Source organism: Eschrichtius robustus, chromosome 7 (assembly GCF_028021215.1).
Source record: "Eschrichtius robustus isolate mEscRob2 chromosome 7, mEscRob2.pri, whole genome shotgun sequence".
NCBI lineage: Eukaryota > Metazoa > Chordata > Mammalia > Artiodactyla > Eschrichtiidae > Eschrichtius > Eschrichtius robustus.
Genome location: NC_090830.1, coordinates 102,159,253 through 102,181,201, shown reverse-complemented (window position 1 = coordinate 102,181,201; position 21,949 = coordinate 102,159,253). Strand labels below are relative to the sequence as shown.

Genomic DNA, 21,949 nt, shown 5'->3' with positions numbered 1-21,949 from the left:
CTGGCTGATGCACAGTTGGTACTAAATTAGGGGGTCATTTTGACATCCACTCTGGATGTGGGTCCTCTTGATCTAGAGACTTCTGAACTAGAAAAGTCATCTGGGTTTAAAAGGGAGGAGTAAAGGGTGAATGCAGACATTCTGTATCTAGAACGAGCATCACTTCTGGCCAACACAGAACAGGCTCTTAGTGGTTCAGCTGAATTTATCAAAAGCATCTGCATACCCTGGATTAAAGAAAACGTGAGTCATGGATTATAGCTGCATTGGGATTTCTTCTTTCCCTTTCTCTTCTATCTCCATCCACAGCTTGTATATGGGAAGTGTAGTTTAGGTAGACCTTGATATCAGGAAGATAAATAAAACTGAACATTTAAAATATGACAGTGTCCTATAAAAGCATTAAAATGTGAATAGAAGAGCATTTAATTTTTCGTGACGGTAAGAAATGAATATAGGTAAGTGAAAGCAATTTCTATTGCCATTCAAACTATAGTTTTCCAATCCTTGCTCCCTTTTACCTTAACCCAAACTGCTGATATGACATTTAACTGAATTTCCAAAACTCTACACTTTTTCCCTCTGTTTTGCTGAGTTGCTAACAAAAGCTTTGAAATGGCTCAAAACTGCGCAGGAGGTGAAGCAGGAAGAAGAAACTGGAATCGTAAATAACTTATAAAATGCTTAGCTGTCCCCTGACGCATTTTAAAAAGTGAGACCTCTTTTCAGTTTCCTGTACTTAACAATATCCAACCAAATAAAGGCCATGTAGGGGCTCTTCTGGGTTACACACAACTTATTCTGTCCGTTCTGTGCTAAGGTTGTCTCCTATTTTCTGTTATCACTGAATTCTTATTTTTTTACTTCTTTATATACTGAAAGTTCTAAGTATAGAATTTCTCATCCTCTCCCCTGACTTCTAACCTCTACCTATAAAACCTGCTTATCCTGCCACCCTCTGACAATATTAACAACCTGAAGGGGTGGCCCTCTGTACCTTCCTGTGGGCTCATAAAATCATAAACACTTAAGGGTCTTCTTTCCACCTGCCTGCCTGCTGTCCTTCGTCCCTCCCTTCCTCCTTTCTTTCCTCCCTTCCTCCCCTACTTTTTTTTCAAACCAGATGGGGTTAATAAATTATTTACACTTCTAGGTATCTCTTGCTTTTCTCATTAACAGAAGATTGGGGGTGTATCTCTCTAGGCAGTTAGTATAGATCTCATTCATTCTTTTTAATGTCTGCCTAATATTCCATGGTTTGGAAGTCATACTTTATTGAAGTTTCTCTGTTAAAGAGTATGCACGTTGTTTCCAATTTGTTTTGATCTTGCTTTTTGTTTTTCTTCAATTTGGCCACTGTAAGGGGTGCAGTGAACTTCCTTATACCCATCCTCGAATACTGGTCCTTTTTCTAATATGGTCCAAGAGAGGGATTAACTGCATTTAAAATGTATGTGTACTTTTAATTTTAATAGATGTTGCTAGATGTTTAATAGATGTTGTTGTCTTTCAAAAATAGTTACCCTAGCAATGTTCCAGAATACCCTTCCCCCATCCTATCCAGTAGTACGTGTCTTTCCTACTTTGATGAGAATGGATTACACCTGCAACCCCAATTGCATAGCCTGGGCACCTGTTGACGTACTATAGCGTATTTCAGTGGAGTTTAAAACTAGGGCTCTGGATGGCCTGTGTAATTAGGGGTAGTTGCAATTTTTTGTGTGTGTTTCTTAAAAAATCCATGGAAAGTTTATGGGAGGGAGGGAACTGGAGGCCATTCTTATGCAGTCCACTCCTTTCACAGATAAGGAAATTGAGATCCAGGGAGGTGGAGGGAGTTAATGTGAGCTAGTTACTGGCTGCTGCTTCTGGGAAGCAATTGGTCTGAATTCTAAATCAGGGATTTACCTATTACCTACACTGTGGGCCATGCTGACAGTAATTTTTAGAGAATGGAGCAAGAAATGTCATCTGTGAGATAGGGATGAACTGTTTCCAGTTTTCTATTCTCTCCTGCTAGAATAAGCAAGCTTCCCACCCTACACTGGGCTGTGTGGGATTTGCTTTGCAAACTTCTGCAAAGATAATAGGACATTTGTTAAATTGGTTTTGTCAGTGGAATTTGCTGCTCTTAATCTGTTTGGGAGTTTGAGGTTTTATTTTTCTATACCATTAGAGTTACTGCTTACTAAGTGTGGAGCAGCTGGCTTGTGTCACAGCTAAAATGCCAACAGGGAAGCACAAGAGAGAAGATTCTGTTCAGGAATGGCTTCCTCCTATGTACTCCTTCCTCCTCCCTCCCCAGTGTACCCATGAAGAGAGCTAAATAGTGGAGCTGCCTAGAAAAAAGAAGCCCTCTAGGTCCCAGGTATGTTCTTGGCAATGTAATCTCTAGGTGTAATGTGCACAGTTTGACCAGGGCTCAAATGGATGTTCTCTAGGGCTGAATAAAATAAGCTTTTTGAAAGAAGCCACTTTTACTGCTTGAGTCTTTAAACTCAGTCTTAATAGAGGTTTCAGCTTTAGCCCATGGAGTCTGCTGAGGAAGATGAAAAGGGAGACTCCAAATTTTGGATTCCCACTTGGGTTTGCCCTGTGTTCATTACAGATCATATGACAGCCCAGCGTTAACTTTCCAGGTTGCCTCTAAATAAAGTCAGCCTGTTCAGGGAGCTCAGCCCGTTCTCTTAATAATAATAAAAAATAATTACGATGGAAATTCATTTTGTCATAGATAAGCCTCTCCAGCAGATTAAATATAAATATATATTTATATATAAAAATATAACACAAAACATGCCTTTGTGTTGCAGACCTGGTCAGGAGCTATGCTTATTTGTGGGCTTGACTCTCAGTGGTCATGGTTCTTGTGGCTTAGCAGTTTGCAAGCCTGCAAGTTGAAACCTCTGGGGAACGTAAAAAAAAAAAATGTTCATGCCTAGATCCTCCCTCAGAATTAAATCAGAATCTGTGGCAGAGGACACATGGCTGAGGTGAGGACTTCTGGGCGGGCCATTTGAGATGGAGAGAGTATCTCTCCTTAATAAAGAAAGAAATGAGTTGTAGCTCGAGCTGTTCTTTTGAGAATTCTGTCGCCATAGGGATCATCATGTGTGCCCCTCAGCTCTCACAGCCCACTCTCCCTCCTTTCTCCTTCCTATTTATCCTGTAGATTAAAGCAGTGGAGTCATGTCATATAAAGTCAGCTCATGAAGGCAAAAATTGAATGCTGTAAAAATGATCTTCGAAGAATGAGCTAGGAAGACACCGTGAGGCATAGAGGCCAACATACCATCTCTTGGTACACTTAGCATAGCCAGCGTTTCCTCTGGCATCAGAACAGATCACTGTTTCTTTGGCTGAGATTCTGATAAAATAGCATTTGGGAGCCAGAGTGTATGCAAAATATGTATCTTTAAGTATTGGAGTTAACTCTGTTTGGTGAGATTCTGGAGCCCTGAGAACCACGTGGGAATTGAGACTGGCTTAGGGAATCTTATTCTCATCTCATATTCGATTCCGAGGCCGATTCTGAATGAAGTGTAGGCAGAATCATGGACACCATTTAAAGTGTGAATTTCTCCTCGCCTGTCTCTTCTTTTAGGCACCTATAGTTGAATTCAGGTAAACTGCATGGTAAATGCAGCTAGAGATGCAACACCACTGCATTTCATTATTGACTATTCAAAGACAGCCCGTTTCTTTGTCCAGAATTCAAGGGCACTCTGTCTTTCTGTCCGCTAGCGTTCCCGTGGTTCGGCATGGATATCGGTGGGACGCTGGTTAAATTGGTCTACTTTGAACCGAAGGATATTACAGCTGAAGAGGAGCAGGAGGAAGTGGAGAACCTGAAGAGCATCAGGAAGTATTTGACTTCTAACACAGCTTATGGGAAAACCGGGATCCGAGACGTGCACCTGGAACTGAAAAACTTGACCATGTGTGGGCGGAAGGGGAACCTGCATTTCATCCGCTTTCCCAGCTGCGCGATGCACAGGTTCATCCAGATGGGCAGCGAGAAGAACTTCTCCAGCCTGCACACCACTCTCTGTGCCACGGGAGGCGGGGCTTTTAAGTTCGAAGAGGACTTCAGAACGGTAGGTCCGCTTTACCCCCGTGCAAACAACAAAACCACCTCTTAGAGAAAGAAAGAAAACCTCTCCCATACCCATGATCATGGCATCTCTTATGGAAGAACCTGACCACTAGGCTTGGGACTTTGGACAAGCTTACTTCACCCCTCTGTGCCTCAGTTTCCTCATCTATAGGAGAATAAAAATAGTTTCTGCCTCGTAGGGTTGTTACGTGAAGGATTGAATGAGATAATATGTACCTGGCACTTAGTGCTCAATAAATATTGGCTGTCCTCATCATTTTTGTTACAATTACTTCTGCACAATATGCTAAAGACAAGGTGATGTAAATCCCCTTCTGAAGTATTTTAGTTTTCCACAGACTCTTATGTTTCATGAAAAACATAATCATTGTGCCCGTTTCATAGATACATAGACTGAGGCCTGCAGGAAAGGCTTTCTACACATCTTACTAAAAATGATTACTTCTTTCTACCCATTTGCTCTGTATCTTTTTTGTTTTATGACTGTCCTTCAGAAGTTTTGCTCACAAGCAAAAATGAAATCTTTGACATTATTTAGAGGTGAATTCCTGTATTGATGAATATGATCTAGGGAGTATGGCTCTACATAATAAGAATAGTACTATATCCTGACTGGCAGTGTTGCTCATTTAGATTTGACACAGTTGGCTAAGTGGAAGATATGGATGAGTGACATGGAGTCCTAACTTTCTCTTTACTAAGCAAGCCCTAACACCTATGTGTTCCAATTTCCCCATTTCTACCGTCAAGATAATCTCTATACTGTCTAGCTTCATCTCACAGGGAATCAAATGAGAAGAAAGAGAGACAATAGATAGAGAAAATAAAGAAAATTAAATTAACAGTAGTGATTGAACATAGGAGAAGGAAGGGTTGGAAGATTTGGGGATTAGTCTTGCCAGAAAGTTTATCATTAATGAATAAATGAATAAATCAATGCATTATTCATTGTACTTAATAAAGCTATAATTGCAAATTTTATTTGCATCATCAAAAGTAACATCATTTATCTCATTGATAAGTAGTTTCTACAAGAGCTGACAATACAGCCCTAGAGCATTATATTAAGTCAGATTGATTATATTCAGGTTTTGGCTTTTCCTCTTGTGTCCCCTTTCCCTTTGCCAGCAGAATCTGGCACTGCCACTTACTTAAATGATCCATGGGATCTTTTTCCCACTAAGGGGGCCCAATGATTGAAGAGTTTTGAAACTGAGAAAGTTGAGATCCAGGGGCATGAAAATTAAGTTCAAGTTCATAAATGAAAAAGCACTGATCCTGAATTCTAGTGCTGTTTCTGCATTTAACTAGCTGGGTGACTGGGCGCAAGACATGTCCCTCCTGTGGGCCTCGGTTTCATCATTTTCAGAAAGTGGCAGTAAGGTGTTCAGGCGGATAAGGAAACTAAAGCTAAAGAGAGATGAAGAGGCGCTAAATACCGTCCCCTAGGTAAGAGCTGGGTGTCAGCTCAATTCTGATTCAGGAAATGCTGACCCACCCCTAGTGCTGTGAGCTCCCCAGGTCCCTCAAGGATGTCCTCTGTTTCCATCTCCACTAGGGAGCCTGAAGTGTACCAAGGTGACCTGGGACACTTAAGCAAGCTCCATCAAAGTCTCCATCCCTCCTCTTGGGTAATGCCCTGGATTCCAGAAAGTGACTCAATCTATGTTGGCCATGAGCAAGTGTGTTTCTCAAGTTTCTGAACTGAGAAAGGTCATATCTTATTACAGCCAAGATAAAGAAGCCTCTGCTCCTTCAGGAGGCTTCTGGAGCCTAATGAACAGACTGGAGCAGGGAGCAAGTTTGGAGTATTTGCCTAACAGCCTGGCCATCTGTAAAAGGAAGTATTATATGGCCTGCCTTCTGTTTCCATGCTCAATCTTGGCCAAAGTGAAGACAATTGAAGACAGATCTCTTCCTGTAGCCCGTCTGTCAGTAAGTGATATGCCCTGATCCTTCCAAAGTTTGTGAGGATGAATAGTTTTTATCATTCTCTTTCCTAAGCATTCATTCTCATTCAACAAGTATTTATCATACTCTGTCAATGCAACAAGTACTGTTATGAACAAAACAAAGCCCCTGCCTTCCTGGAGCTTATATTCTAGTGCAGGGAGACGGTCAATAATCAAATAAGTGATTATAGAGTATATCAAATGGCAGTAAGTGGGGAAAAGAAATAGGTAAGGGGGATAGGAAGTGCTGGGCGGGTCTTTGTGTGATGAGGTAACATTGGAGTAGGAACCCGAAGAAGAAATAGAGCAAACCAGGCTGGTATGGGGAAGAGTTAGGGTTAGTAAGTGCTAAGGCCCTTAGGTATAATGTATCCAAGCTCTTCCCTTTCCAGAATGGGAAATTGAAGGTGCACACTAAGTTGTAAAGGATCAGTATATACTACTATACTATGTAGTAAACAATCTGACAAATAATAAAGCAGTGCATATACATACCTGTAAAGTCCTGTCATTGTCGTTATATAAAATCACTCTCAAGAGCATAATACAAGTTTGCAGACATGTATTTTAAAAACCTGAGTAACTAGGGCTATCTAAATGATGTTCAGCCGACCCTGAATGGTTAGCAATTGTTACGGCTGATGACTCTGTCCTTTTCATATATAGTAAATGTACTTAAATCCTTAGATAATGTTAACTAGTCTTCATCAATTTAGAATGTACAAGAAAGAGTTACAAAGCCACGAGACAAGCGTTAAACTAGACCCCTGTGTAGAATACTTTCAGTTGAACAAAGCTGCATTTCTTTCTTCCTTTTTCTTTCTTTTTTTCCTTCCTCCTTCTTCCTTTCCCCTTTTCCTTCCTTCCTTTCTTCCTCCTTCCCTCCCTCCCTCTCTTCCTTCCTTCCTTCCTCCCTCCCTCCCTCCCTCCCTCTCTTCCTTCCTTCCTTCAACATTTTAGGATCACTGTCACAAACAAATTTCTGGCTGGCAAAAGTTTGCCTTCAAAATTAATGATTCAACAAAATGGAACACAGAAGAAAAACTTAAACAACATATGCTCCAAGAGATTGGTAGGCCAATGAAGAATCCTACCATTTGAGAAAGTGATTCTCAAAGGGGAGACTCCCATGTGGTTGTATACCAGGGCACTTAATCCTGTAGATTTCATTTAACTTTGTGTTTCTCCCCACTGTCTATGTTCTGCGAGTGTTGTTTTAAAGAACCTACCAGAATATTTTATGTACCAAATCTATTATTTTCGTCCACAAGTACACTTCCCAACTTCAACAGGAGTCCTCTTTAGAATGCAAAGTATTCTAATGATAGAAAATTTTTAGAAAAAAATCATCCGTTTTGTCCACTTAGCTCTTCATTACAAGAGATACTTTTCCTTGTAAGTTTTGTTCAGTCCAAGACTAACATTTATTAGAAGTTAGAAGTGACTCTTTTCATTTTTTAGAAGAAAACAAATACCTACCTTCTAAACAAGCAGGATATAACAACAATCTTACTTGGTTTACATGAGATTTAGGGAACAGTAAAAGATTCTCTTATTGCTTCACTACATTTTTTTCAAGGTGTGAGGACTTAAGAATTGGCCTTCATTTAAGCCAGAAATCTCCAAGGACACAACCGAAAAAAGTTAATAACGGTGGAAAAATCATCAGGAGGGGATAATAAGGTAATTGTGGATGTGTGAAATTCTAAATCTAAGTAGACCATTCATTATTAGCTGGGTTCCTATCATTAATCCAGGGACTGATTTGTGATATTGCAGGAGCATAAGCTTTGTAGATACCGTCACCCTCCACTTCATTCTGGCTCGACCCTTTTGGCCATTCATGTACCCCTTTTATCATTGGGTGCCAGGAGGAAGAGGCCATCTTTGAGGTTTTGTTATTTTTCTCACTCACAGAACATATTTGAAATTCATCTCTCTCTCAGGTCTCAGTTAGCTGTCCTGTGTGAGGAGAAAAGAGCCCCGAGTGTAATTTATAATTCAGAGTCAACCATTTTATATGCAAATTGTTCTTGGTTTAGTAAGATAACCTTTTCTGCCACTTCCATTATGATTTATGGAGCCAGGGTCAGCAAAAGCACCTTGGGAAGTGTGGGGTATCATACAGATGTGTATTTTATTCTTTTGGTGCAAAACGATTTGGTGGCTCATTTCTCAAGCACAGGAGAGTGATGGAACTGGTTTGGGGTAGGTCCCTAGAGACTAGGTATGGAACCTCCTGGTATGGTTTTTACCAGATTTATTTACTCAGCTTTTTATTTAGTTACTTTTTAAGTTTATCTTATTGAAGTCTAGTTGATTTACAATGTTGCATTAATTTCTGCTATACAGCAGAGTGATTCAGTTATACATATATATATACCTTCTTTTTCATATTCTTTTCCATTATGGTTTTTCACAGGGTATTGAATATAGTTCCCTGTGCTATACAGTAGGACCTTGTTGTTTAGCCATCTTACATATAATAGTATTTATTTTTGACAGACTGAAGCACATAAGGAGAACCTCTTACAGTTGTATCCTGAACATGTGTTTAGAAACCATATTTTTTCTAATTTCATCGTACAGGGAATCACTGAATTCCTTTGAGAAATTAGAGTTTTCGGTTTGGAAATGATGTTTCCAAATGTATTTCAACTTGAGATAAGAAGACCTGAGTTATTTTACTTCTTATATAAAATTCACGTATAACTCATGTTTCCAAAGCATGTTCACACAGCCATCTCGCTGGATTCTTGAAAACAGCCCTGCAGGTTAGCCAGGGCAGCTGCTGTTGGGGAGAGTATGTAATTTTATTGAAGGCCTGTTGTCACTGTACTGGAGTGGGGTCATGCATTAACCCCAGCTCTTCAGCTCCAAAGTCTGTGTGGTCCTAGGACCAGCAGCACCGCCTGGGATATTGTTAGACATGCAATCAGAAACTCTGGGAGTGGGACCCAGCAGTCTGTGACTTAACAAACCCTCCAGGTGATTCTGATGGCACCTAAAATTTGAGAACCCCACTGCACCCATGCTTGTTTGGGTGACTTTGGGACTAGGCAAAGCAAAGTTAGTTTATCATAGCAGTAGTTTGAAAAAAAAATTATTTTTTTTACTTTATTTCTTCCCCTACTTCCATTATTTACAGAGTTTGAGTCTTAGGGCAAGTTTGGTTTGTTGGTGTTAAGTTTGGGGAATAGTTTAAACTTAATGATTCCTAAAGAATTGGCAGAACTCATACTTTCCAAAAGTGCTAAGGAGAGTCACAAGCAGTGGGGTGCTGAAGCCAGCTCCTACTGCCTCACGAGAGCCCATTGTGTGCATGAGAGCGCATTGTGTCTTCCCAACACTGTGTTTAGTGACATCGTGTTGGTAGCTTGAAGTTGGCTATGGTGGGAGTGATTATACCATGGAAATTGGTAAATGCTATAAACCAGGGCATTTGCTCCCTGAGAGCTGGTTGTTAAACATTTACCAGCACATCTTGGTGACAAGGTTATGTTCACATTAGCTGAAGCTTCATCTGCATGTTTGCTGGATCTGATATTTTTTTAAAAATTTAAAACTAGCTGCCAGCATTTAAAAATTGGAAGTTTTCACATAAAATCTGGATTTCCAGCTCTTGAGAAATAGAATCATTTGGCAACATTAAGCCCCCATTACCACATGGCAACAACGGGCTGCAGTGAATTTTAAATATGTGTGGATTGTCTTGTGTGCCACAATCCCCATCACTCTGTTACTTTAACATTTAGTCAAGGGGCTTCACTCCTTTACTGGCTCCTGCAGCATTTGCTTTTGTTACCCTGGTATAAAGAAAACTAAACCCAAAGAAAGAGTGTTTCTCCATAGCTGGGATCTGAACATACTGTCCAAGTAATGATTTGACTCATTGCTTACACTTGGGAGCCTGTCCCTTTTCCTGGATGGAAAAGACCTTTGAGGGAGGTCTCCATAGGTCTCAATGAAAGTGACTAATATTTCTGTCTCCCAGTTTGGGGATGCATGACCTCAGGCTTCAGAAATATCCATCCCTCAGTAAAATGTTATAGAAGAGATGTTTGTTTGCTGCTAGCACTTTATTTGAAAGTGATTTTGAGGGGAAAGGTGAGATCTTTCCCTTCAGAGCAAAGCTACATGCTTTGTTTACTTGCCCTGACAGGTTTTTCTTTTTCCCGAACATAGTTTCAGGATGTCCCCTGAACAGACGGTGTCACTGTTCGTGTTTGTGATGTTGGTTCTGGGTACTGCTGTCAATATTGTTGATGGACCTCCGATTAATTTTTAAGCAGGTGAACCTATGGCCCCAAGACTGGGTGATGAAATCGCTACCTTTCAGTTTGTGGTGATCCAGGAGGGGACAGTTTTCCCTGTTCCATTTAAGAAATGTTTATTAAGCCATTATTATGGACAGGCCTTTCAGCGTGGTGCTCAGGGGCACCCACTGAACCAAAAACAAGCCAGAATGTGACCCACGCTGTGAGTGCGTTGGAAGACGTTGATAGGGCCAGGGAATCCCCGAGGATGAGAAAATAGCCTTTACACGGCTGTGTCACTATAGTGTTTAGGTCTCCAGATAGCCTTATACCTATAGTATTACCCCCTGAACACGAGAATCATGACATGCATCTCACCCAAAAGTTTCACTTGGTGAAAAATGAAATGTTCAAAATCACTTATGAGATAGATGTACTTTATCACCAAGTGTCATTTAGAATGATTGTTTCTGTGTATCAAGAAAACGTCTAGTGCTTGTTTCGGCAGCACATATACTAAAAATTGGAACGATGCAGAGAAGATTAGCCTGGCCCCTGCGCAAGGATGACACGCAAATTTGTGGAGCATTCCATATTTTTAAAGACGTTAACAAAAAGAAGACGTCTACCACCTTGCTGGTAACCTATTCTAACTAATTCTGCTCTGCAGCTATAGCTTCAGTGGATTTTGTTGAATGGTACATTCAGGTGAGTGACCAAAAGTCAGAAGTTTTCTTCTAGCTATTAACTTTTATAATGAAGATGATGCTTTGGGGGCAAAATATCTAAGTATAGTAGTTGTGTAGGTGGTTTCCAGATCCCAGAAGCAGGACTCATTATGAATGAAGACAAGAGAAGACCAGCGAGTTATTAGGAGGCATTTGCTAGTTGTATCACTTAGGGAAAATTATTTAAGCTCTATGAGCCTTAACCATAGAGTTAGGATAACAATATCTCCTCATGGGGTTTTTGTGAGAATTAAATGATCTGGTACAGGTGCTTGGCATATAGTAAATAATAAATACCAGTTATTATTTTCTTAAAGGGATTTTTTAAAATTTAAATTAGAACTTAAAAATGATCTTCCATCATTGGTTCAGTTTCATGTTGTTGAATGTTAGATTTTTTTTTTTTTTTGGGCCAGCAGTAATATCACTCTTGAGGATCGTGAATAAACTTTTGAGGATGCAAAGTACCCATGCTCCGCTAAGGCTAGCCCTCAGCCAGCTTATTCCCCTTTACTTTTTTCCCCCGTACCTAGGAGAATAGGAGTTTTTGTTTCATAGGGGCGTGAAAGGACACTCTGGGACCACCTCAGCTATTAATAAAAGAGTCAATATTTTTTGAGTCCTTTGCACCTACCAAGCCCTGTGTTAGCATTTTACATATATTATTATCATGTAACCTTCACAATACTGCACTGTGGGTATTATTCCCATTTTACAGAGGAGGAAACTGAGGCTTGAGAAGTTAAGTAACTTGCCCCACATCCCTCAATTAGGTAAGTGTTGTAGTTATAGCATTCAAAGCCAGGTCTGTCGAACTCCAAAGCCCAGGCTTGGGAAAAGGAGAGTTGGGCTGTGTGGGCTCAGAGGAGATTGTCCCCAGCTCCCAGGCTCACATGCCTCCCTCAGGACCCCTTATCCTGCCAAGAAGTGTAGGAGCCTTTCTGCTTTCAGAACATTCTCAGTCGCCTCACCCTGAGGTGTGCTGGGTTAGCTTCCTGTGACTGCTCTAACAAATTACCGCAAACCTAGCAGCTTAAAACAACGGAAATTTACTCAGTCATAGTTCTGGAGGCCAGAGGGCCGAAATCAAGGTGTTGGCAGGACCACACTTCCTTCAGAGACTCCTGGGCAGAAGAATCCATTCTTTGCCTCTCCCAGCGTCTGGTGGCCATCGGCCTTCCTTGGCCTGTGGTGCAGCTCTCCAGGCTCTGCCTCCCGTCTTTACAAGGCCTTCTCCTCTGTGTCTGTCAGATCTTTCCTGTGTCTCGTAAGGAAACTGTCAGTGGACTTAGGGCCCACCCAGATAACCCAGGATGCCCTCTGCATCTCAAGATTCTTCACTGAATCACACCTGCAAAGAGCCTTTTTCCAAATAAGGTAGCATTCACAGGTTCTGAAAATTAGGACATGGACGTATCTTTCAGGGGCAACCCTTCTGCCCACTCCACGTGCTAGTGGCTGCCTTGCCAGCTGTCAGGTAGGGTCCTGTCTCTCGGCAGGCACCGTGGGTAGACGTGACGTCCGGTAAAGGCTGCCTTTCCAGCGGAATGACTGGTTCTCAACAAGATTGCACAGCGTGGTGCTTGAAGGATGTTTCCATGCTTTTCCTGTTTGTGACACATGTTCAGTTCAGCTGAAAGCTTCCGGGGGCTTCCCCTGAGGTGGCAGTGGTCTCTCTCACAAGGGCTCCTTCTCTTTCAGATTGCTGACCTGCAGCTCCACAAACTGGACGAACTGGACTGTCTGATTCAGGGCCTGCTTTACGTTGACTCTGTTGGCTTCAACGGCAAGCCGGAATGTTACTATTTCGAAAATCCCACAAATCCCGAATTATGTCAAAAAAGGCCGTACTGTCTGGATAACCCGTACCCTATGTTGCTGGTGAACATGGGCTCAGGTGTCAGCATCCTAGCAGTGTACTCCAAGGACAACTATAAAAGAGTTACAGGGACCAGGTAAACGTGGTTTCCACTAGAAGAACCTTTTTGTGCTTAAACCCAGGCCTCTTCCTTGAAGACCACTTTCTGAAAAGGTTATTTATATTTAATACATTTTTAAAAGAAAGATCTTACCCTCCTCAGCCAACCAAAAAGGATCTATTGGATGTGTTACACAGGGTGATTTATAGAAAGGTTAATAAAACACAGCCTTGGTTGGAAACCGGTCAGGTTGTGGGAAGAAAAAGTGTTGCACATACCAGAAATTTTCCCAAAGGCAGACATGTTAAGTGCCAGGTGAATGGCAGGGACCACAAGTATAGTAGAATCCAGGTGGAAGGATGCTTGGGATGGTCAAAGAGGGCTTCTTTTTGGAAGTACCTTGGTGCCTAGCACAGGAAGAATTGCTTGAAATAGTCGTTCCAATCAGTGAGCCAGATTGGGTTTACAAAGAATGTTTTTTACCCTCAGGTGAATGCTCCAGCTGCAAACTGGAATAGTCAGCACACCTCACAGGGAATTTGGGAGTGCAGTGGATGGGAAAACAGCCCTGCGACTAGAGCAGAGCAGAGTACCATGTTTCTTAATGTACACACTCCCCAAGGGCACGTGGGCTCAGCTTCCTGTTAATGGGGATTCAACACGGGAAAAAGATCCAGGGTCAGAAGTCTTTGCGAAATTGTAGTATAAACAAAATTAGACAGGTTTTCCTTACTTATAAGAAGATTTGGTATGAAGTGTTTCTTCAACTTATTGGACCACAGAACCCAGTTTTGGAGGAACAGCTTAAGGAACTAGTGTTGTGTGGCGTGTGCTTTGAAACATGGTATTGAAACCCTTGTTTTGGATAGATGAAGATATCATGTAACTTCTCTGGGCCTCAGTTTCCTTGTTTGTGCCATGAAGTGAGTGAGTTGTTTCTTAGTTTCTACAAGCTTTTCCAGTACTGAAATTCTGCGGTTCTACTCACCCGTTAGGAGGAGAGCACTGCTTTTCCCCTGTATTGACATGACTTGTGATGGGTTCTGCATACCTCAGTGGTTCACCACTGGGGAAGGGAAGATTGAGGCCCCCAGGGGACGTTTGGCAATGTCTGTTTTGGTTGTCACAACTGGAGGTGCAGTGATAATGGCATCTAGTGACCAGAGGTTAGGGGTGCTGCTAAATGTCCTACCGTGCATTGGTCAGTCCCCCACAGCAAAAGAGTATCGAGCCCCAAATGTTAACAGTTAGTGGTGTTAAGAAACCCTGAACCACACATTCTGACTGATCCTGCTTGTGTCCAGAATATAGGCTGTGGTGTGTACGTTAATTGCCACTAGTCAATACATTTTCTCACTGAGAATACAGCACTAACCTTACTTGCTCACATGAGAATCACAACTGGCCCCATGGCCTCATTAGGGCTGTCAGAACTATCAGAGACAAATGAAGAATTCGGCTGAGCTGGTTTTACCTTAAGAGAGTGATCTCCTGAGAAAGGTACAATTTTTAAGAAACTACAAACTGCTTCCCAAAAGGAGCCATTGAATTGGTGGTAGAGCTAGTCTCAAGGTAACAACAAGCTAAACATTTTCCAGAATTAGAGATATTTATAATTTTGTTCACTAACACTTAACAAATTCATGAATTATATCACAGGTACACTCTCTCAAACTTGGGGGTTCCAAGGATCTGGGTTGTCTTTGAATAATGAGCCAAATTGTAACGTTTGGCATCTGTCACATGTGCAATAATGCCTACCCATTCCAGTTATTGGTAAATGCCAGTTAATGATCACTGATTTGCAATCATCAACAAATCCTATGTGGATGCCCAAGCTTCCTTACAAGCTCTCTTTAACCAGTAGTTTTGGAAAGGTGCTACAGGAGACTGAAGGTTACTAGAGAGCCCTTTCTGGGGCTGCCACAGGTCGGGGAGGGGAATGAAATATCAAGTCTCTGGGCCCCAGATCTTCCTTGTCCAACCAGAGTTGTTCTGCCAAAGGTTTTTTTTGATCCAAGTTAGAAAACCACTGATCTAAACTACAGGCATACCTCGGAGATATTGCAGGTTCCATTCCAGACCGCCGCAATAAGCGAGTATCGCAATAAGGCGAATCACACAAATTTTTTGGTTTCCCAGTGCATATAAATGTTGTGTTTACACTGTACTGTAGTCTATTAAGTGTGCAATAGAATTACGTTTTTAAAATGTATATGCCTTTATTTAAAAATATGTTTTTGCTAAAAAGTGCTAACCATCAGCTAAGCCTTCAGTGGGTTTTAATCCTTATGCGATAGTAGCACCAAAGATCACAGATCACCGTAACAAATATAATAATAATTTTAAAATTTGAAATATTGGGAGAATTACCCAAAATGTGACACAGAGACACAAAGTGAGCAAATGTTGTTGGAAAAATGGCACCGATAGACTTGCGGATGCAGGATTGCTGCAAACCTTCAGTTTGTAAAAAATGCAATATCTGCAAAGTGTAATAAAGGGCAGCACAGGAAAACGAGGTGTGCCTGTATTTTGGTCAGCAGTGAACATCAGTGTGTGGAATACACTTTGGGAATCACTAATTTAAACAAATGGCTTCAGTTTTAATTTTGTTACTCCTACTGTGATAGCTATAACTCTAGGTTTTTTGTTATTCTCGTACACCCTATTTTCCCGTTAAGCATTTTTATTTTTAGGAAGCCACATCGTTACAGGATATCAGTTTTCTTTTAAGCATATGATTTTAAATGGTTCGTTTCAGTGTTGTGTGTAACTTTACTGCATCCTAGATTAGTAGCAACATTTCTGTTGACCAACTCCAATTTTATTATAGAAGTCAACTGAAAAAACAGAACTTAACAGCTAACATTGTTAGAATGTGTAATCTATTAAAAGAGGAATGAAAAGAATTTTTAAACTTCCAGTGAAATGAACAGTGCAGCTTATTTCATTCTCTTGGAATCAATTTTCAGGGCATGAACATTCAGTAATTGGATTCTTCTACTTCTTCTTAAAATTCCTCACTACAAGTTTGTTGGGTTTTAAAAAAAAAAGTGATGTTTTGGTCTCTGATTTGCTGAGGATCTTGCTGTGTGTCTGCTGAAACAAACATGTATCTGATTACGAGCGAGAGAATCACTAGACTAGAGAGTGGTTAGCAGGTTGAAGATGTTAATAAAGTGCTCTTCTGCAACCATGCATTCTTTCCTCCTATCTGCAGTGCTCCAGCTGTGCCAGTTCATACTCGCTTTCTCCATTCAGCTCCGATTCTTTGTCTGGAGTCACCTGTCACTTTCCAGTCATACAAAGCCCGTGTCCTTTTTCACTGATACCAACACAACAGATGATGAGTTGCCTTCTTTCTAAGTCAGCCAGTGTCTTCAGGTGCCTATGTTTGGAGTTGGTTGTTGGACACCTTGCTGAATACAAATACCTGATATTCAAAGAAAGGTTATTAGTGTGGATGAAAGGTAGAAACTAGAAATGTGAGCCAAGCCTTTTAAAAGAATATAAAGAGAGAAAACAAGGCAAATTCAGATGACACGCAAACCAAAAAGTGTTCCCATTAAACCACGCTAGCTTTCTAGGGTAGACTGAAACTAATGACGTCGCAGGAGGTGCCATGTTAAATGTAAATGAAGACAAACTTTCTTAGAGGGAATCCAAAATTTCTACTGTGACTGAGGTGTCAAGGCAATAATGCCCACGGAGCTCTTTTTGTCCTCGTGGTACTGCACCTACAGTTTGGATATTGTGACTTGTGCCTAGCTACCTAATTTTCCACGAGAACCCATCATTTCAATCAAGTATGTATTTTTGTAAGAATCACTATTTAAGAAACATCACAGTTACTCCTTAGATGTGATTTAAAGAACTGTGTGTCTATAATCTGGTGCCTTCTTGGTAAACAGTTATTGACAGTCAGTATAATTTACCCTAAATTTTCTTTTTTCAAATTTAAGTTTTGAAAATAACCTCGATCTCAACTTGAATTTTCTCTTAAAAGCCAGTAGCCAAACACATGTGGAATTCCCAGGGCTAGCAGCTCTTGAGGCTTCAGAACAAACTGATATGCATTTGCTCTTCTGTCTAGTAGGTAAAGAGAGTAAGGCCCATTCATGGCCGTATCAGTGCTCTTTCCTGCCAGGAGCTCACTGGTGACAGCTTTACTCTGAATCTGCTTTTCTCCCCCTCAGGTAACTTTGATATTAATACACAATTGAGTTCACTCTCAACTATCATAATTGGTTTCTAATTTTGTCTCAAAAGACTATTTTAGAAGAATTTCCCCCCAAACAACTGAAAGCTTTTAAAACATGGTTCGAGCACTGAAACCATTTTAAGATCTTTGTTACTATTTTTTGACTATTGGGTGGTAAGTAAAGTACTAATAACCTTTTCTAGAGTTTACTAGAAAAAAATCCAATATGAGATCCATCGGTGGTTTCCTTTTTGAAATTTTTGAGGAGCTTAAATGAAATTATTTCTGCTAGAGAAGCAAGGTCAGATGAAAGATACAGCTTGGGGGCCAGCTGTTCCAGGCAGCGTCCCAGTTCAGTTTTGTCACCACAGAGTTTGTCTCTATAGATACGAACTATGATTCAGGTACACACAGTTTCTTTTTCTAAGTATTTGTGTTTAGCTACATATGTTTGTATTTTTTCTTTTTAATAGAGGTCATTTCTCTGGTTATTTGCTGCTTTCAGACCACCCAAATAAGGCAGCTAGATCATGATTTGGCCCCATTTTATAGGTGGGAAGATTGCATGAAGCACTTAGGTCAGTGGCTAGTTCAAGGTCTCACAACGGAAATCAGTGAGAGTCTTTCTCTGGTTTTGTTCTTAAACTTCGGGGCGAGTTGTCCTTGATGTTTCTTTTAGTTTCTGCCCTCTTTTTTTAATCCAATCTACCCTAAAGCTCTTTTTCACCCAGCACTTTGATTCAAGTGCCCCTTTGTTTTTCTTCTGTTCTTATTAACCCATATTAGTGATATTGATGTAGTTGGGGACTTGGATGGGCATCTCTTAAAGTAAAACTTAAAAAATAAACCTTATTGTTCCTTCAGTCTTGGAGGTGGAACATTCCTAGGCCTATGTTGCTTGCTGACTGGTTGTGAGACCTTTGAAGAAGCTCTGGAAATGGCAGCTAAAGGCGACAGCACCAATGTTGATAAGCTGGTGAAGGACATTTACGGAGGAGACTATGAACGATTTGGCCTTCAAGGATCTGCGGTAGCATCAAGGTAGAGACTAAGTAGCTAGGAGCAGTAGTGATTAAACACAAGGCAACCTCTCCACCCTGGCTGTTCATTTAGTTGTTGTTTTTTTTAAATGTCAACCCACCAGCCTGGTGCAAGGATCTATGGTATTGGAGCTCAGACTTGATCTCCTGCCCTTGATGAAGCACTGAGATGTTTAGCTCTTGATGCCTGTGCTTAAAATAAGGCAGCTTTGAAAGAAGGTTCTGGAAAACTGCAACAGTTTCCCCCGTTCCATTCTTGTCCAGATATCTAGAGGCATTTAAAATTTTTTTTTCCCCGTTAATAGCCATGCTACTTTGTCCCTATTAAGAAAAGGGCAGCCAACCATTCATACCGTAATCCTGTCTGCTTGTAAACCATGGTAGCCAAATCAGGTCATTTGAGCTCAATCAGAGTTATTCATAAAGCTTTCCACAGGACTTTGGTGGAAGCATGGGGCCTAAGGATGATTTTGAACACTCTCGCTAATATTTCCAACATAGCTTTGGCAACATGATGAGTAAGGAAAAGCGAGATTCCATCAGCAAGGAAGACCTCGCCCGAGCCACCCTGGTCACCATCACCAACAACATTGGCTCCATTGCTCGGATGTGTGCACTGAATGAGGTAAGGCCTTAACCTAGGGAAAGCCATGTGCCATTCATAAACATCGTTTGGCAGTGCAATAACTGTTGACCCTCACAAAACCACAGATCCTTAGGAAACCTGCCCTTCCTCATAGTCACACCTGGTAGAACATGAGGGGCGTGTGCTGCGGGGAGGGAGGGGAGTACGTTTTAGTTTTAAGTAGGCACTAGATGATGACAAAACCATCTAACTGTGGAAACATGGTAAAAATGACAATCTATACCATAACCTCTCCAACCTCACGGACACACACCTAATGAAGGGTGGCGAACATCTCTCTGCATCCTTGCAAATAATTGCAGGTAAAACATTCCACTTGCAACATTCGATATTCTCTCTGCTTTCAGCTTCTTTACAGTGTTGCCTTGTGGCATGGAGTTCAAGCAGCATTGTACAGGGCTATCAAAGCACAGAGAGCTTGCTACAGCTGAGGCCAGCCAGAGCCCCAGGCACAAGAAAGGGTGGACCTGATGACAGACCAAGCTTTGGTACCATGTTTTAAAACACTGCAAAATTCCTTTGGAAAGAATGGAACCCTTTTCTGAAGTACAAGATGTGTAAAGTAGATGTGTAATACAACTGAGTTGTATTAGGAAGACAAGAAAGAGGGGGGCATGGAATACGCAATAGTAGAAGAAGCACTAAAGAATCTAGTAGCATCAGTAATACAGGTTTTTTTAAATATCAATTTTAAGAGAAATATGACATACATACAGAAGAGGGCTCAAATCACAAGTGTACAGCCTGATGAATTTTCACACACACACACACACACACACACACACACACACCCCTAATACCCACCACACAGATCAAGAATTAGAACATTACAGGTACTGCAGAAACCCTTTCCAACCCCCTTCTAGTTGAATAGCGGACTGTTAAACAGGGTATGAGGCAGTCTTTATAATAGGTGGATGGCAGCCCTGCCTTTGAACTCTGGGGTTACAAGAGGGACATCCTCCTTTCACAATATTTTTTTTTCCACGTCTTTATTGGAGTATAACTGCTTTACAATGTTGTGTTAGTTTCCGCTGTACAACAAAGTGAATCAGCTGTATGTATACATATATCCCCACATCCCCTTCCTCTTGAGCCTCCCTCCCACCCTCCCTGTCCCATCCTTCAAGGTTGTCACAAAGCATCGAGTTGATCTCGAGCTATGCAGCAGCTTCCTGCTAACCAGTCCATTTCACATTTGGTCTCACTTCGTCCCAGCTTCCCCTTCCCACCCTGTGCCCTCCAGTCTGTCCTCTACATCTGCATCTGCATCTTTATTCCTGCCCTGCCACTAGGTTCATCAGTACCACTTCTTTAAATTCCATATATATGCATTAGCATACAGCATTTGTTTTTCTCCTTCTGACTGACTTCACTCTGTGTGACAGACCCTAGGTCCATCCGCCTCACTACAAATAACTCAGCTTCGTTTCTTTTTACGGCTGAGTAATATTCCCTTGTGTATATGTGCCACATCTTCTTTATCCATTCATCTGCCGATGGACACTTAGGTTGCTTCCATGTCTATTGTAAATAGTGCTGCAATGAACATTGTGGTACATGACTCTTTTTGAATGATGGTTTTCTCAGGGTACATGCCCAGTAGTGGGATTCCTGGGTCATATGGTAGTTCTATTTGTAGTTTTTTAAGGAACCTCCATACTGTTCTCCATAGTGGCTGTATCCATTTACATTCCCACCAACAGTGCAGGAGGGTTCCCTTTTCTCCACACCCTCTCCAGCATTTATTGTTTGTAGAATTTTTGATGATGGCCATTTTGACCGGTGTGAGGTGATACCTCATTGTGGTTTTGATTTGCATTTCTCTAATGATTAGTGATGTTGAGCATCATTTCATTTATTTGTTGGCCATCCGTATGTCTTCTTTGGAGAAATGTCTGTTTAGGTCTTCCACCCATTTTTGTATTGGGTTGTTTGTTTTTTTGATATTGAGCTGCATGAGCTGCTTGTATATTTTGGAGATTAATCCTTTGTCAGTTGCTTTGCATGCAAATATTTTCTCCCATTCTGAGGGTTGTCTTTTCGTCTTGTTTATGGTTTCCTTTGCTGTGCAAAAGCTTTTCAGTTTCATTAGGTCCCATTTGTTTATTTTTGTTTTTATTTCCATTACCCTAGGAGGCGGGTCAAAAAAGATCTTGCTGTGATTTATGTCATAGAGTGTTCTTCCTATGTTTTCCTCTAAGAGTTTTATAGTGTCTGGCCTTACATTTAGGTCTTTAATCCATTTTGAGTTTATTTTTGTGTATGGTGTTAGGGAGTGTTCTAATTTCATCTTTTACATGTAGCTGTCCAGTTTTCCCAGCACCACTTACTGAAGAGGCTGTCTTTTCTCCATTGTCTATTCTTGCCTCCTTTGTCAAAGATAAGGGGACCGTATGTGTGGGGGTTTATCTCTGGGCTTTCTATCTTGTTCCATTGACCTATATTTCTGTTTTTGTGCCAGTATCATGCTGTCTTGATTACTGTAGCTTTGTAGTATAGTTTGAAGTCAGGGAGCCTGATTCCTCCAGCTCCGTTTTTCTTTCTCAAGATGGCTTTGGCTATTCACGGTCTTTTGTGTTGCCATACGAATTGTAAAATTTCTGGTTCTAGTTCTGTGAAAAATGCCATTGGTAATTTGATAGGGCTTGCACTGAATCTGTAGATTGCTTTGGGTAGTAGAGTCATTTTCACAATATTGATTCTTCCAGTCCAGGAGCATAGTATATCTCTCCATCTGTTTATGTTATCTTTGATTTCTTTCATCAGTGTTTTATATTTTCTGAGTACAGGTCTTTTGCCTCCTTAGGTAGGTTTTTTCCTAGGTATTTTATTCTTTTTGTTGCAGTGGTAAATGGGATTGTTTCCTTAATTTCTCTTTCTGATCTTTCATTGTTAGTGTATAGGAATGCAAGAGATTTCTGTGCATTAATTTTGTATCCTGCAACCTTACCAAATTCATTGATTAGTTCTAGTAGTTTTCTGGTGGCATCTTTAGGATTTTCTATGTATAGTATCATATCATCTGCAAACAGTGACAGCTTTACTTCTTCTTTTCCAATTCACATTCCTTTTATTTCTTTTTCT

At 40.9% G+C, this 21,949-nt stretch overlaps 1 protein-coding gene, 1 long non-coding RNA gene and 1 other non-coding gene across 9 annotated transcripts in view; 2 read left to right on the top strand and 1 right to left on the bottom strand.

Moving 5' to 3' along the window:
- The window catches only part of PANK1 (pantothenate kinase 1), a 110,288-nt gene that overhangs the window by 80,248 nt on the left and 8,091 nt on the right, over nucleotides 1–21,949 (top strand). For 4 of the 7 annotated variants that reach the window (XM_068548163.1, XM_068548165.1, XM_068548161.1 and 1 more), the window contains 4 exons: nucleotides 3,745–4,097; nucleotides 12,755–13,008; nucleotides 18,041–18,217; nucleotides 18,718–18,841. In XM_068548163.1, the coding sequence (XP_068404264.1) occupies nucleotides 3,762–4,097; nucleotides 12,755–13,008; nucleotides 18,041–18,217; nucleotides 18,718–18,841 (891 nt within the window). In that variant the 5' untranslated portion in view covers nucleotides 3,745–3,761. Of the gene's footprint in view, nucleotides 1–2,176; nucleotides 2,369–3,744; nucleotides 4,098–12,754; nucleotides 13,009–18,040; nucleotides 18,218–18,717; nucleotides 18,842–21,949 lie in introns of all 7 variants that reach the window. The other 3 variants (XM_068548166.1, XM_068548167.1, XM_068548164.1) reach the window with 2 other exon arrangements.
- Nucleotides 10,818–10,925, top strand: LOC137767909 (U6 spliceosomal RNA). The gene has a single exon (XR_011074600.1). It is a non-coding gene; the product is annotated as a U6 spliceosomal RNA (small nuclear RNA).
- LOC137767320 (uncharacterized) overlaps nucleotides 16,218–21,949 on the bottom strand; it is a 48,008-nt gene continuing 42,276 nt past the window's right edge. The window contains exon 6 of the long non-coding RNA XR_011074508.1: nucleotides 16,218–16,408. This is a non-coding gene — a long non-coding RNA (uncharacterized lncRNA). The remainder of the gene's footprint in view (nucleotides 16,409–21,949) is intronic.